Below are 16,079 nucleotides of genomic sequence, written 5' to 3'. Positions count from 1 at the left end.
GGAAAGAGCATCAATTTTGGGCTGAGTTGACCCCAAAGGCTCCTTGGAAGTACTCAATATCAAGACTGCTTCAGTGAAAGCAATGCTCACAAACCACTTTCACTACCACTCCTTTCCAACAGAGGGACACAGGCAGTAAAAGACAGAATTATCCCACCGATCGCTTGCTCAGCTCTGTCCCTTGGTTAAAGTTTGAGGAAGATGGTGATAGACTTACCTATGTTACATTCACTTTTGAGGACAAAAAGCACCTACAGAAACTGAGCATTCTCTCCATTATACAGGGATGAATAAGGGAACCCTGGATCTGAGCTGCTGTCATGGCTTCGATCCTAGGAAAGGGAGGGCCCAGAGGGCAGGGCTGGCCCACGTGTCCCATCCAGTGTCTTACCTTCAGTCCCTCCCGAGCCGCCCAGGCCCCTGCTGCAGGGCCATGGGCTGCTGCTCAGCCCCTCTCCTGCTAGGTCTATGAGGTCCTGCAGGGCCTGGTGCTCCCTCTGGCTGGCAGAGGGTGATGGGTTCCTGGGGCTGGCACTGTGGAGAATAGGTGGCATGCGCACACCTAGCTCTGGCTGGTCTGGCAGCACTGGTGGCAGCATGGACTCCTGAAAGAAGTTGGAAGCCAGAGTGACCATGTGGCTGCTGCAGCAGGAACCACATAGTTCCTAAAGGTGCCACCCATAGCCCAGAGCAACCCCGAGAAGCTTTTCTCCATCACCATCTGTCAACAGGCCTCTCTGTCAAAGCAAAGGCCATGCCTGTGACATGTGCATCTACAGAAAGGTCCCTGGGGGCCCTATCTTCCTAATGTCATCTAAATGGTCTCAAGAGAGTAAGTGCTCTTGGCTGCAAGAGCACTTGCCTCAGGCCTGTCTGGTTCCTGGGCCCTATGACAGGCAGATGCACCAGCCCCCAAGACTCTGCATTTTAAATTCTTCCCAGGAACACATTTGGGAACCAGTGGGTGCTCCCTGTTCTCACTGCAGAGCATACTGTGGCTGATGCCCCTAAGCTTCCTCCCCTTCTCTTCTCAAACTGTCTGTCCTCCAGCTGTTGATTCCCAGTTCAGTAATCCTGGAGCTGCCAACACCTCCCGAGAGCCCACCTGCATGTGTGGGTGGGAAGGGCATACCTTCTTGGGCCGCTGGGGAACCATGGGAGGCACCAAGCTTGCCGTGTAGAAGGATTCCAGAGCCCAGGCCCCAGTCAGCGCGCTACCCTCCCACAGGAAGTTCTGCTTCTTTTCAGGCAGTTGCTGACACTTGCTGGCCTTTTCCAGATCTTCCTTTAGGAGTCTGCTCTCAGGAAGTGGTGGTGTGCTAGACAATTCTACTTCCTCTGCAAAGAGCTGAGCCACGCGATCCTCAATCTGTCTCCCTGTAGTTTCCAAGTCCTGGACTAACAACTGGGGTGGGGAAATAGGAACTTTCTTCTTGCGACTCTTCTTCTCTAGAGAGAAACAGAAGTGACACAGTCAAAAACGAAGTTGTCCACATACCCTGAGGCACAGCGGTACCCTTCAGCCAGCAGCAGTATGGCCGGGCCTGGCACCACCACTCATGGTCACACATACCTGTTGCCAGTTTTGTTCTCTCAGAAAAAGCCGTTCCCAGTCTGAGCACTGCGGGCACAGCCTCCTGCTTCATCTCAGACCGGGACAGAGCCATGGCCACCAGCAGGTCCTCAGATGGCACCTCAGGCTCGTTGACTTTCCGCCTCTTCTGTGGCTCTTTCTTACTGGGGGCTCCCTTCCGCTTCAGACTTCCAACGTGATTTCTGAAGCTTAAAAGGCAGCCAAAGAAAATGTTAGTGATGGCCAGAGGTGTGAGTACTTCCTGTTCTAAAGTGGTCCCCACTGGACAAGAGAGGGCTGGATTACTTCTCCTCTGTTGAGGGGAGAGAAAAGGATGAATGGGGACCCATCAGACAGAAGCATCAAGTACTTCAGGTGTTGTTCACTGTGCTCATTCTGTGTCTCAGGTAAGCTCATGCCATCCTGAGCCAAAAGTTCAGTGTGGTCCAGACACAGGAGAGTCTGAGTTCTTTCATGCAATGCTGCCCAGCCGGGTTCTTGGTGGATATTCAATGCCATTAGCAGTACCTGCATACCCTAGATGTGGCCAAACCCTTCCAGTAGAGTCAACACTCGATGGTCCCAATTCAGCACCCTGGATTCCACCAACTTCTGCCCATCGATACTTCAGATGCCCCTTACGCGGTCCTGGCTACATTGGCCATGAAAGGATCCCTTCCCTTCTGCAGGGGCTGCAGGGCAGTTCCTCTGCCCAAGGCCTGAAGAAAAGGCCTCCCAACTTGGGCTGCCAACATGGTTAGTTAGCTCAGAGGCCAACATGCAGCAACTCATTTGGCTTGGAGATTCACTGAAAGATCTTCAGACTAGAGAGAACCTAGCCTGCCTGCTGACTCCCAACAGGCTGGGAAAGAAGTAGGAGGATAAAGATGAGACAGAAACTGAGAGCAAACCCAAGATCACCTTCCCTGCAGCTGTAGGGTATTTTGGAAGTGCCTCTGACTTTCACAAAAGCTCAAGCTCTCCACTGGGCCCGCGATGGCTCCAGAATCTCAGGTATCACCTAAGTGAGCCCTAATTCAGTTCCAACTTCCTATGACCCCTCCACAATAACCACAATCTCCAGGAGGAAAAGGAGCCACCCTACCATCCCTGGGCCCTACCATGGTGCAGGTTGCACCTCCAGGAGCAGCAGGCAGGACCGGGGCCCAGGTGAAAGCAGGTGAGGCGTATCAGGGCAAGTTGGATGCTCCGACCAGCATATGTGCCCTAGCCAGTCCTGACTACCCCAGAGTTCCAGATGCCCCAGGAGTGGCCTTAGGGCAGGTGAGGCTCAAAGTCTCAGTGAGGCTGTCCATTTGTAGCTTTCTACTTTAACAATATTTTAGAAAGACCCTCACACATCTTGCTTCACTTCTTGGAGATATTTGAAAAGCAGATATATTTTATCTGAGAAAGTAGTTTCAGTGTGGTCCTGCCAAAAGGCAAGCGATGGCGTAGGTAACATCTATTCTCAGCCTTAAGGCTTCTTAATCTATGATGCTAGTGCTGATGTGCTAAAATACAGATAGGCTCACTAGTGAAGATTTGGCCTCTGCCCTCCCCATCCCAGCACTGGCCCAGGCTCTGAGGCCTAGAACCTATATGCAAGGCAGTGGCCAGGACAAGCACACTGCCCTTAGTCTTCCCTTTGCTTCTGACAACTGTCCAAGGAAAGAAGTCCCAAACCTATAGCAGTCCAGGGCCAATGCTGCCTGTTTCCCTGTAATGCTGGGATCTACTCTGGCATACGCTGTGGCAGGAGCAATGCAGAGCAAAGCTGATCCTCCACCACTTGTGTGCCTGTGGTTTTCACGCAGAAGACTTGTTTCATCAGCCAGGCCTTCTATTTTAACACTTAAACATTTAATTCATGTAAATTAAAAAAAAAAAAAAAAAAGGCCTGTGGTTCTGTTTCACCAACTCTTTGAACTATGCTGAGTAATCATACTAATAGTATGAAAATTAGACTACACTGAGTAATAGCTGGGCTGTACCACACGTGAAATGGATGTGGTAAAAGTGAATTACTAAATTCTTAGTTGGTCTAGAGGGCACTGACCTGCAGGAGCCTAGGAATGGAAAACTCTCAGAATGCACTCAGAGGAAATCAGTCCACCTGGTCCTTTCATTTCTGCAGACATACCTGCGGACATGGACCATTTCAGAGCCTTTGAGGATGCAGAATTCGTCCCCTCCTCAATCCCTGTGGAGACTGACTAATTTCCTCATGTTTCATTTCCAGAAGCAAAGGGCTTTATTGTCTTCCAACACTACACAAGGCATTTTTTTAAAAAGACAAATCAGAGTACTTTTTTGATTTTCTTCCTTTTCATTGACTCACCTAGATGCTGGTGCCAGTGTGCTGCAGGTCCCCTCGGGCTGAACTGTCTGCAGCCGCACAGCCTGGAGCAGGAGCTGAGGGCCAACCTCCATCTTCACTGCACACTGTTTCAAGTGACTGATTCTGCTCTTTGGGGTGAGAAATGGCTTGCCACAAATTGGGCATTCAGGGATCTGAGGCACAGAAGGTCTCAGTGCCTTTTCAGCCTCATCCAGGCACCTGGAGGAAGATAGTAAACATAGGAGAACCACCCTCCCTGGTGATGTGGATTAAAGCAAACATGGATCCACATCTATATGGACATGCTGGGGGCCAAACCTTGTTCCCCAAAGCCAGTCCCTCCACACAGACTGTAGTCAGCCTTCAGACATGGAACTTGGGTATCTGTTAGCAAAGGTGGCTGAAGAAAGCAAGGACTGATGAAACAGAGTCACCATATAACCTAGCAATTCCATTCCTAAGTATATACACAAAAGAACTGAAAAGAGATACTCAAGCAAACACATGAAATGCATATTCATAGCAGCTCTATTTACAATACCCAAAGAGTAGAAACAATCCCAATGTCCATCAATAAATGAGCAGCTAAACAAATGTGGTCTATCCATACAACGGAATATTATTCAGCTATAAGAAAAAGAATGAAGCACTGACATATGCGGCAACATGGATGAACCTTGAAAATATGCTAAGTGAAGAAATACGTGACACAAAAGGCCACATATTGTGTGATTCCACTTATATCCAGACTAGGCAAATCTATAGACAGAAAGCAGATTAGTGGTTGCCAGGGAATGGGGGGAGGGGGAATGAGGAGAGAATACTAATCGGTACGAGTTTTCTTTTTAGGGTAATGAAATTCTAAAATTGATTGTGATGATTATAGCTCAACTCTGTGAATATACTAAATAAAAGCCATTGAATTGTTCGTTCTAAATGGGTGAGTTGTATGGTATACGAATTAAAGCTGTTTAAAAAAAAAAAAAGCAAGAACAGGTTGACACGAACACTGAGGTGCTACTGTCACACTATCTAGAGATTCCCACTACAGCCATAGGGGCCTCTGGATTTGGTCACACCCACAGAGAGGTGAGGGCTGAGTTGCTCCTACCGGTTCACGTGCTGCTCCCTTCGTATCACATTCATAGCTGAGAGGTTCTTTTGACAGATCTGGCAGAAGAACAAGCCCTTCTCCTCCAGGCTATCGTCATGTGTAGATGCTTGTTCATGCCCAAACTCCTGCTGCAGGGCTAAGGCCACTGCAGTGTCACTCTCTGTGGCAGGGAGCCAGGGCCCAGACTCTGTGGAGAGGCATGAAGATCCATGAGGATGAGCTCATTCTCAGACATTTGTACATCTGTCAGATCTCGCAGAGCATGGACACTGGTGGAGTGTGGAAAAACCAGACCCAGCACTACTCTGCCTTGTGCCTAGCACCATCCAGTGAAACTGGGCACTAAACAGGGCTCTTAGAACAATACTTCCCAAGTTTAATACGTGTATGAATCATCTAAAGACCTTGTTAAAATGAAGGCTCAAATTCTGAAGATCTAGGTGGAGACTGACGTCCTTTATTTCTAACAACTCCCAGGCGAGGCCAATACTGGTGGTCTGTAACTATCAAGGTCCTAGGAACTTCCCTTTCATTTTTCCCATTTCTGCTAAAGTTGGCTACCTCGGGCATGCCAGGTTTACAAGACTCCTAACAAATCTAAGTTTTCTCTTCAAAGCTCAACCTTTCCTACTGCTATGACCTTTGTTGCCCATCCTAGAAAAGGTCAGAGTGAAATGCCTTGAGATAGCTCCCAAGGTGGCCAGGTCCACCAATATGACCCTCTGTCACATCTGATGTTGCTGGAGCACTTATGAGGGATATACCCTGAGAACTTCATAAATCTCCAATTCTTGAATGTTACTATGGCCTATCGCTTTCCACCAAAGCCAGAAAAGTATCACACTTTATTTTGGTGCCCTCCACTCACTCCTTTTTTAAAGTAAAGCAACAGTTTCTCTCTCTTGAGCATTATTGGGTATGATGTGAAGATATATGGAAGCAACTGAGTCATCTGTAGGGGAAATGCTGGGCTCATGTGCTAGTTGAGTGACTCCTCTGCTCCCCTTGGGTGCTCAAGGACTGATGCCACGTTAGCTATCACTTCATTACCTGTGAACCTTTGAGGTAGCCTGAGAATCCTCAGTGCTCCTAAGGTGAAATCTGCAAATGCAATACCAAGAGACCACATGTTCACTAGCAGTAGGTCCGTCAATAGTTTCTTCTTATTTCTTTTCCTTTTGTATATTTTAATGAGAGATAAGAATTCATATTGTTTAGAGAATAAAGAATAGAGCCACCCAATATTATATGCCCCTTGGAGTGGTGCAATATGCAGTGCATAGCACCTGCAGTGTGCTGTTGTCAAACTGTTTAACCTGGAGCCAATGAGACCTCTAGTTTACTCAGTAGAATGCAACACAGGGTATGCAGGAAGGGGTTAAATGACATCATGAAGAAACAGTCAAGCAAATCCAGAACGCAGGAAATTTTAAAAAACAATATCCTGAATTCTTCAAAAAGTATCATTAAAAAAAAAAAAGACAAGGAGACTGTTTTAGAGTCTAGACCTTAAGAGACTACTGAGCTATAGCCATATGCAGGGTGCGAACTTACAGTTCTGACAAATCCTTGTTCAGATAAAAAAAGGACCAGCTATGAAAGCTATCCTTGGAACAATTGGGAAAATTTGCACATGAACTGGATACCAGGCAATATTATGGAATTAGGTGTGATAATGGTACTGTGATTATGTAGGAGAACCTCGGGATAAAGCATCATGATGTTAATACTTTACTTTCAAATGGTACAATAGAAGCATGTATGTTTATAGAGACAAAATATATATGGCAAAATGTTAATAATTGTTAAATCTAGGTTGAGGAGATAAGGGTTTTGTTGTAATATATTTTTTTGACTTTTCTGTGTGTGAAAATTTCATAATAAAAAGTCAATTAAAAGAGGTGTCTTGTCAAAGAAACTAAGTAAGAAATGACGGAAGGGACACTTTGTTCTCTAGCTAGACACAATGAAGTGGCAAAGGTAGAACGAACGCCAGGCAGAGCCCACCCTCAGCAAGCTCCTTCTTCCTCCGCTCCTTCAGAGTTAGAATTTATCCCTATTGGGAAGACAGAAAATTCCCATCGTACCATTCCCTGCCATCGCCTCTTGAGGGCCCTTTGGGACATTTTCTTCAAGTGCAGCCTGGAGTGAGCACCCTTCTGAAGCATGTTTCAAACGTTCTGGGTCTGCTCTCTTGAACTGCTGCATTCGCTGTAGGATCAGCTCAGCTGCCCGGGGTTTGGAGGGACTTGGCACCATCGCAGTCAGACAGAAAGGAGGGGGCTGGGAGTCGCTGTTGGGAGCAGCCTCTGGCAAGGAGGAAAATATTCACAGGTGTCTGTTCTAGCAAGAGAAACAAAAGACTCTTCCACCAGATATAGGTTAGATCCAAGTTTCAAAGGGGTCCTTTACCAACTTCTTTAGGTTTAACTCTCAAGTGTGAATAGGACTGATGGTTTCTTAGTAACCTCAATGTTTGTGGTAATATAAATATAACTGCCATAAAGATCTATGACAGGAGGGGGAATGGGGGTGACTGTTAATGAGCACAGGGTTTATTTTTGGGATGATGAAAATGTTCTAAAATTAGATAGAGGTGATGGTTGCACAATTTGAATACACTAAAACCACTGAACCGTACACTTTAAAAGGATGAATTTTGTAGATTATTAATATCTCTATAAAGCTGTTATTAAAGAAATATTAATAACAAACATTTATATCTTTCTAGGTCAGATGTTCTCCTTTAACTTGGTGTCCACAGATGGCCCCCAGTGGGGATCCGCCAAGCCCCTGAAGTTGTATGTCACTTTCACAGGTGTGTGTGTGGAGGTGCAGTTTCCTGGGGGAATCATGCATAGCTTTCACTAAAATCTCAGAAGGAGCATGAAGGACCAATAATATTTCAGCAACATTACTGAAGCCTTACAACAGCCTCTGTGAGCTAAGTCTTAACCACCATTCCACTGAGAGGTCATCCTGACCACACCAGGTAAAAAATATTATTTAAGATCAGGAATTGAAGGTGAGACAAATTTAGAAGCAGAACTCAGGAGGCCAAAGATCTTGTGCTGTATTATCTATGCAAGGCTAGTTTTCAGCCCTGCGTGAAGAATGTATGCTAAGCATATGGTTCAGTACATCAACGGCAGTGGGATAAGAAAGCTGCTTAAACAAACATGAACAAAAAAAGGCGGGGGGAGAATAAAAGGTGTTTGAAAGAGAAAGGAAGGACCTGAAGATATTCTCCTGGGACATAAATTCATATGGTACCAACTTTGGAATGAATTTGAGAAAATGAGAGAAGCAATATTATTTTCATGTTCATGTAACTCACGACAACTACATAATGTAAATATTAATAGGAAACTGAGAAAGCGAAGGCTCCCAAGCATAATCATATATGGAAAAGTCACACACACACAGGGGTTATATTTTCTATGACTATGTTTTTTAAAACAGGAGTTGGCAAACTATGGTCCTCAGGCTGGCTGCCTATTTCCGTAAACAAAGTTTTGTCGGAACACAGCTCATTTGTTTACATATTGTCTAGGGAGTTAAGGAGTTGCAACAGAGACCATATGGCCTGCAAAACCAAAAAATTTTACTATCTGGCCCTTTTCAGAAAGTTTTCCAACTCCTGGTTTCAAACAGTACAAATCACCCCTGGCTTCCTCTCTGGAAGTTCTAGCAGTTTCTGGCTGGGTTACCTGTCTGGGTGCTCTGTGCACTCTCCCAGAGAACAGCAGAAGCAAGCACACTTCGTTCTCCATTCTCAGGGGGAGCTGATTCACTCTCCTGCCACTTGGGTGCCCCTTGCTTTTTTGTCCTTGGGGCCTGGCTACCAGATCGAGTTTTCCTTTCCCTGGGGCCCTGAAGGGTTTTGCTCTTGGTGGCAGTTGGTTTGGTCCTTTTCGGTTTGCTGGTTCTTTGAGTGCTGTTTGAGGCCTTTTGTGTCTTTCTTTCCCCTGACACTTCCTTGGTACCATTCTTTTTCACTCTTTGGAAAAAACTGGCACAGAGTTCCTTAAAATCATCATCTGACTCATCCATCATCTGATCAGTTGTAAGATTTTCTTTAAGCTGGTCTTCAGAGGAGTGAGGGTTGATCTGGAGGCCCGAGAACGAGTCTAGCTGGGCCTAATTCAGATTCACAGCTTCATTAGGGCTCCTCTCTACTTCAGAGATACCTGGAGAGTCTGCACTATTGAGCAAAAATTACTGTTTTTCCCTCCATAATTTTAAATGTCTTTCTTCAGATTGAGCCTGTGTGAAATAGAAGATTTAAATCTTCCCTCTGTTAAAGTTCACATGTGATAGGTGTTGCTGTCCGATAGATGCCTCTGAGATAGAATACATATGAACTCGGTGCTCAGGTTATGCTCCAAGATCCCCATGGTGGTAAAACGCGCTTGGTTCATTTAATTTCACATCTGTGGAAAACCAAAAGCATCTAAGTGTATGTAATTAGACAGATATTGTCATTTTATGCCATTTCTTCCAGGAAGGTACAAGAGCATGTGGAGTATGAAACTAACAATACCCCTGTCAAATACACAGAAGTTCAGCCTGATTAACACAGACCCATCATCCTATAGGATATCACAACAAACAGAGGGTATCTAGAAACCTGTCAAAGCATGCTTTCACAGGCAGAAAAACGTGGGCATCTTGGTATTGTTTTTGCTGAAATCTGGAGAATGAATCCCATGAAGAGCAGTCACCACAGAAAAATGTTGATCCCCGAATCTAGACCTAAGGCCTCCAGCTATTAGAGGCTCTATTAGCAGGTAATGTAATGAAGGGAAGAGGGAGAGGGAGGCAGAGGGGGTAAGAAAAAGAGAAAGAATATTCTCTTGAATACTCAGGAGATCCTTATACAGGAGGCTGATCCTTCATTGGTACAATCAATTTTTCCAAATCAAAAATAGGCCCCTTTCCATCCTCTCACCTCAGCAAGAGCTCTCCAAACTCAAGTGACTAGAATGCTGTCCAGATGCAAAGGTTGGGCCTTATGGGCATCATTAGTTACATCAGCACAGTTTAGTAGAGTTCAAAAATCAAAACTGAATGACCCAATGGCAGAAAGTTCATTTCAAATACAATAACGCAATCTCCACTGTCTGATTATTTATCTAGTTTTCCAGAGCTAGGCAGACCCATATATCTAGAATCTACTTTGTATGGCTGGCTCATTCACATCTTCCATGTCACTTCCTTAGAGAAGCTTCCCCTCATCTCTTATCTAAGTGGACCCTTGCCAGTACCCATTTTCTTTCATCATACAGTTTTCACAATGGCATTTATCACGTTATAATTATATGTAATATATGTAATAGATAACATTTATTGAATGCTTACTGTATGCCAGGTACCAGTCCAATTGCTTTACAAGTCTAACTCATTTAATCATTACAATCCTATTAGTTAGAATCTATTGTCATCCCTTCTTTACAGCAAGGAGTCAAGCACAAGAATGAGGAACTGGCTCAAGTACACACAGTTCTTGAAGTGGCAGGGCTGGGATCAAATCCAGACAGTGTGGTCCCAGGGCATCAGCTCTCATATTTTTAGTCCTATATTTATTATCTGTCCCCTACTAAGCTCAAAACTTCAGGAAGGCACAGACTCATCTATTTTATTTCGTATTCTCTTTGGCTCATAGGCTCCTGACTGGTAAAAAGTGCTCGACAATTATTTGTTGACTTAATTAACCGCAAATCGGTTGGTACAATCCGAGCGAGAAAATGGTGGTGGGAGAAAAGCCTTCAGGGAGAGGCAGAGATCAGTGTTCGAGCGCCTGGAACGTCAGGCTAACCAAACTGCATTTTATCCTGTTGGATGTAGGGAGCTAAAGAAATTCCACCCACCACACTACGCTGTCTCCACATCTCTGTTATTAGCCTTGAAACAGTTCATCTATACGTGCTCAATTAGTATTTGCTGAAGGAAGTAGCAGGTCCTATGAGACCGCAAGTTTCCAGAGGGCCAGCGACTTGTGCCTACTCAGCGTTGTTACCTACCGCAGCGCCAGGCTCATAGCAGACGAGGAATGAATGAATGGACAGGTGAGGGGCGGACCCTCCCGCTCCCCTCGACCTAGTGACACACGGGAAATGGTCAGGGGAGCCAACCTGGGAAAGGCTGCCAAGGATTCTGACGGCGAATTCCGATCGCCAGACGGACCCTCAGGTAGCGACGTCGTGGGGATCTGGTCCCCCCACCTCTCCTCCTTCAGGCGGCCCCAAGCTTCCTCCACCGAAGCGCGGCTCCTGCCTCTACACCGCAGCTGGAGGCGGGCGAGGAAGGATCTTCTCCCTTTGGAAAGCGAGAAAAGACCGAAGTGGCTGGACCTCCTACTCCTGGGTGTAGACTCCTAGCCCGAAAGCCCAGCTCCTCCTACCTCCGGCGCCGCGGCGGCATCATCTCAACGGAGAACCTCGCGCCTGCGCATGCGCTCTCCGGCTCCCCGGCGGAGGATCGAGTCTGAGCAGGCGCCGAGTGGTCTGGGAGGCTCGCTTCCCGTCGTTCTCCGCGGCCCGGGCGCGCGTTGAAGAGTGTTTCCGGAGGGCGTGAGGCGAGGCGGGCCGACCCGTGGCGGGGCGAGGCGGAGCGGAGCTTGGCGTCCCATGGTGATGTGGCCACAGGTTTGGGCGGTGGCGGTGGCGGTGGCGGTGGTGGTGGCGGCGGTGGCGGCGGCGGCGGCGGCTAGAGCAGCGGCGCCCGTCAAAATCTATTAAATGTTGAAGAAGAGCTGGGGTGAGTTGAGGGCACCGCCTCAGTTTTAAGTTGAAATTTGGGTCCAACACGGTTCACACGGGAAATATTTGCGGATTCAGTGGCGGCCCTCGAGCGCACCTGACTGAGGAACTAGGGTAAACGGAATGAGAGGGGTTTGGAGACCTACCAAATGCGGCCCGACCGACCGAACGGGAGAGCTTCCTTTCTGAATATTGTAGCACAGTTGGAGGGTTGGAGGTCCGGAGCCCTTAGCTGGAGGGTCAGTGCGTGCCGAGGCTGAAGTTATGATACCCACGGTCTCCAGCCTGGCTGGAGGGATTCACAACGGTCCAAAATTTGAGGGAGTTTATAAATCATATTAAGAGTTTGAACTTCAACCTGGGGTCATTGGGAGCCACTGAAGATTTTGTTTTTATTTTATTTTTGAGCTATTCAATACTTTATTATAAAATAGGCTTTGTGTTTTTGCCCAACTGTGGGTTAAGGTAAGTGTTCTGAACACGTTTAAGGTATGCTAGGCTAAGCTATGATATTCAGTTAGGTGTATTAAATGCACTTTCAACTTAAGATATTTTCAATTTACGATGGTTTTATAGGGACATAACCCCATCGTTAAGTGGAAGAACATCTGTGTTTGTAAGTCCTGCTCATGCTGTTTAAGCTAGTAAGTAGTCTCCAAATTAATAGCCTGCAAAAAATTGTTTTGAAGCCTCAGAATTGTATTGGTTTGGCCCATATGGCCAAGGCTAGTGACCTTTTCTTCCCTGTGCTTTTAGTATCACAAAGCCAAAAGATGACTCATGTATATGATCAGGTTACAGTTATGGAGGCTGCAAGTCCAGGATCATGGTGCCAGCGTGGTAATGTTCTGGTGAGAGCTGTCTTCTGGGTTGCAGAGGGCCACCTTCTCATTGTATCTTTGCATAGTGGAAGAGATTTTGTTTTTAAAGGATGTTTTAGTTGTATTGTAAAAATGGATCTGGAGAGGCAAGATTGGGTGCCCGTTAGGAGGCTGCTATAATGTAGGTGAGAAATGAGGGTGGCCTGAGTTTAGGAGTTGGAGTGGAGAGAATGGAGAAGTATTAAAGCGTTTGAATTGTTGTGACCTAATTATTTGTTAGAATTTGTAGATTTCTGGCCCAGGCACCTGAGTTGAATGTGGTTCCAAGTACCGAAATAATGGAATACAGGAAGAGTAGGTTTGGAGGAAAGATAATACATACACATTAAAAAATATATATATATAATTCATATATAAAATTCACCTTTTTAAAGTGTATGGTTCACTGGTTTGTAGTACATTCACAAGGTTTTATAACCGTCATTACTAATTCCAGAACATTTTCTAACCCCAAAGAGAAATCTTGTACCCAATAGCAGTCACTCCCCATTCCCCCTTACTCTATTCCCTGGTAATCACTAGTGTACTTTCTGTTTCTATGGCTTTGCCTATTTTGTATATTTTATATAAGTGGATTTGTACAATATGTGGCCTTTTCTGTGTGTCTTTTAACTGTTTTTAAAGTTCATCCTTGTTATAACTTGAATGGATTAATTTCTTTTAATAGCTGAATAATATTCCCTTGTATGGTTACACCACATTTTGTTTATCAGTTGATGGACTTCAAGGCTGTTTCCACTTTTTGGCCATTATAAATAATGCTGCTGTGAACATTCATGTACAAGTTTTGTATTTTTACTTCTCTTTGCTATATACCTAGGAGTGTAAGTGCTGAGTTATACTACATTTAGTTCTGAGTGTTGAGTGTCAAATGCTAATAGAACTTCCAAGAGCTTTTTCTGTATGAAGGAGTTTAGGAGCTGTTACTTGGTTTTGGAAACCTAAGTTAGTTTGTAATATAGTTTCCAATTGGATCAGTTAAGTAGACAGCACAAGAGGTAGACTTGTGTCTACAGTGGTAGACAGCACAAAGGCATGGGCAGGGTGGGGTGTCTCATTTGTACTGGAGGAATTTTAATTTATACAAATGACTGAGTGACAACATGGAGAGGCCAGTGCCATTGAAAGAATATTACATTTCCAGAGAGAAGAGGGCATGCCACACTACACGGAAGGTTTTGGTCAGGAGATAGTAGCAGGAGCAAGGGGAAGGCTTAGGTCAGAACCTTTGTTTTTTGAAAAAGGCAAGACAGGGCTCCTTAGGCCTTTTAGGACTGGCTAATTTGAATAATTCTGGCAGGCTTTGGGCTATAGGAGTGGTTTCTAGTTGCCTGGTACCTGGCTGGCCCTAGCATGATTTAGGGCCCGGGCAATATTGGCTTGGTTTGTGAGAGTTAAAAGGAGTTGATTGCTTTGCATATGAAAGGTTGCTCCCAAGTAAGTTGATTACTGTTTTTAGGACTTAGCTAGCCCTGGGAAGGGTAGTATTTACCAGCAAGATTTTAAAGATATCAGAACGTCATAAGATACAGAAAAATGTTTAAAAACTTGATTAATTTACAAGGACATAGCTGGGATGATGTGAAGGACAGTTGTAGATGTGGCACTTATTTTTCTTTAGTCAAATTGAACATGAAGGGCCCGAGTACAATTTAGGACTTAAATCTTTTAGAGGCCCAGAGAAGACCCACCACCCCTGCAATGTGGCCATACAGTATTATTCTTTTAAGCGAAAAGAGTTAGCTGAAGTATAGTTTAGAGAAGGGAGTGTTTCTTAAACCTTGGATTCTCAAATGAATTGCCTATGGAATATTTTAAACTGGAAATGCTTGGATACCACCCTTAGACCCGCTAAATAAAATTTGCTAAAAAAAATTTGAGCAGAGTTTCTAACCTATATCTTTTGAAAGTTTCACAGATGATTTTGCTGGCCTCTAGATTAGAGACTGATGGTCAGTACCTACTGAGCAAATCTTGTAGGCTAAGTATAAAAGAAATGCCAAAAACTGGGTGAGGGGTAATTGGGATTTAGAGTTAGAACGTGATTCCTCCCTTCAAGGAACAAAGTTCTGGGGCAGCTTTCTCTTTGGTCCAGGTTCGTTCCCCTTGACCTGGACCCTGTTGTGATTTATCTCCAGCAGAAGCTCTGATATTCACTTTCTTCTACTGGAACTAGGCAAAAGTTAACTAGTCTGACTAAACTAAGGGACAGTCTCTAGAAACAGTGTTATGAGGTCCATGTTATTTCAATGGAAATTGAAATTCAGTGCCCCTGCCAGCATTTGTGGTACAACTGCATTGCCAAAACACTTAAGCTAGGGATGTGAAGGAATGTTTAATTTATTAAAAGGTCAGGATTTTCCTAAGTTTGATAAACCTTCCAAGATTTATCAGAAAGAGAAAATGGATGTAGAAGTGCGTGGAAAAATTAAGACACAATGTATTCTGAGTAGAGGCTCTGTTTTCCAAGCCCATAGGAGTATATCATTTTGGGGTCCAGGGGAAACAGGCAAAGGTTGAGTATGCTATGATTATCACTCCCTTACCCTCCTGGAATATTTCCTTTTTGGAAATGTTTGGATCTTCCATTGAGTTAATGTTTTAAGCAGTTCTGTACAAGAAGTGCAAGGCCCTTGTCCCAGGTCTGTGGTTTGGTTATAAATCACAAAACCAAACCTATCCAGCTCCCTCTCGTTTATCTTGGCAGGGATTGGGGAGAGGGCAGATTGAACAAGGGAAGAGTTGTCTGTCTTCCTAATGTTTTGGTCACATAAACTTTTTATTTACTGTTGTATAATCTTGTTTCCTACATAGCCTAAATTGTTGAAATCAAGAGAGGAAATAACTTTCACATGTCAAAGTGTGCAGAAGTCATTCTAACTTATGCTACATTTCTCTCTGTCTACCACTGCTGCCTTTTGTGTCATATGGTTCTGTTAATTTTGTTAGATGAGTTTAAGGGGAGACTCCATGCAGATGTACTGGCCTCAACTGAAAAGCATTTTTCCCTAATAAAGTTGATGATGGCACTCACAATTTTGATGTTAAAATTGTCATTTTCTGCTTAAGATTGTAAAGATGGCAATACTCACCCAAGTGATCTACAGATTGAGTGTAATCCTCATCAAAATCCCAATAGCTCCCCCCTTTTATTTTTGCAAAAATGAAAAAAAAACCTGATCTTAAATTCATGTGGAATTGCAAGAGACCATAACTAGCCAAAAATAATCTTGAAAAAGAACAAAGTTGGAGTATGCACACTTCTGACTTCAAAACTTACTACAAAGCTACAGTAATCAAGACTGTGCTACTGGCATAAGACTAGACATATACGTCATGGAATAGAATTGAGAGTTCAGAAATAAACCCATACATTCATGGGCAATTGATTTTTGACAAGAATGCCAAG

At 44.6% G+C, this 16,079-nt stretch overlaps 2 protein-coding genes across 19 annotated transcripts in view; one reads left to right on the top strand and one right to left on the bottom strand.

Annotated features, from left to right (window-relative positions):
• SLX4 (SLX4 structure-specific endonuclease subunit) overlaps positions 1 to 11,425 on the bottom strand; it is a 21,134-nt gene extending 9,709 nt beyond the window's left edge. Inside the window, 9 exon segments of the mRNA XM_015591061.2 lie at positions 392 to 605; positions 1,133 to 1,449; positions 1,574 to 1,782; positions 3,915 to 4,133; positions 5,026 to 5,215; positions 7,116 to 7,337; positions 8,693 to 8,721; positions 8,723 to 9,461; positions 11,163 to 11,425. Coding sequence (XP_015446547.1) covers positions 392 to 605; positions 1,133 to 1,449; positions 1,574 to 1,782; positions 3,915 to 4,133; positions 5,026 to 5,215; positions 7,116 to 7,337; positions 8,693 to 8,721; positions 8,723 to 9,084 — 1,762 coding nt within the window. The 5' untranslated portion in view covers positions 9,085 to 9,461; positions 11,163 to 11,425.
• A 79-nt stretch (positions 11,426 to 11,504) lies between these two features.
• Positions 11,505 to 16,079, top strand: part of DNASE1 (deoxyribonuclease 1) — a 60,589-nt gene continuing 56,014 nt past the window's right edge. For 16 of the 18 annotated variants that reach the window (XR_003046914.1, XR_003046915.1, XR_003046912.1 and 13 more), the window contains exon 1: positions 11,713 to 11,787. The gene's annotated coding sequence lies outside the window, so the exon portion shown is untranslated. Of the gene's footprint in view, positions 11,676 to 11,712; positions 11,788 to 16,079 lie in introns of those variants that run through there. The other 2 variants (XM_025048218.1, XM_025048217.1) reach the window with 2 other exon arrangements.

The sequence above is a fragment of the Pteropus alecto genome, unplaced genomic scaffold (assembly GCF_000325575.1).
Source record: "Pteropus alecto unplaced genomic scaffold, ASM32557v1 scaffold44, whole genome shotgun sequence".
In the NCBI taxonomy this organism is placed as follows: domain Eukaryota; kingdom Metazoa; phylum Chordata; class Mammalia; order Chiroptera; family Pteropodidae; genus Pteropus; species Pteropus alecto.
Note: the sequence above shows the minus strand (reverse complement) of the source record. Positions and strands in the feature narration are given on the sequence as shown.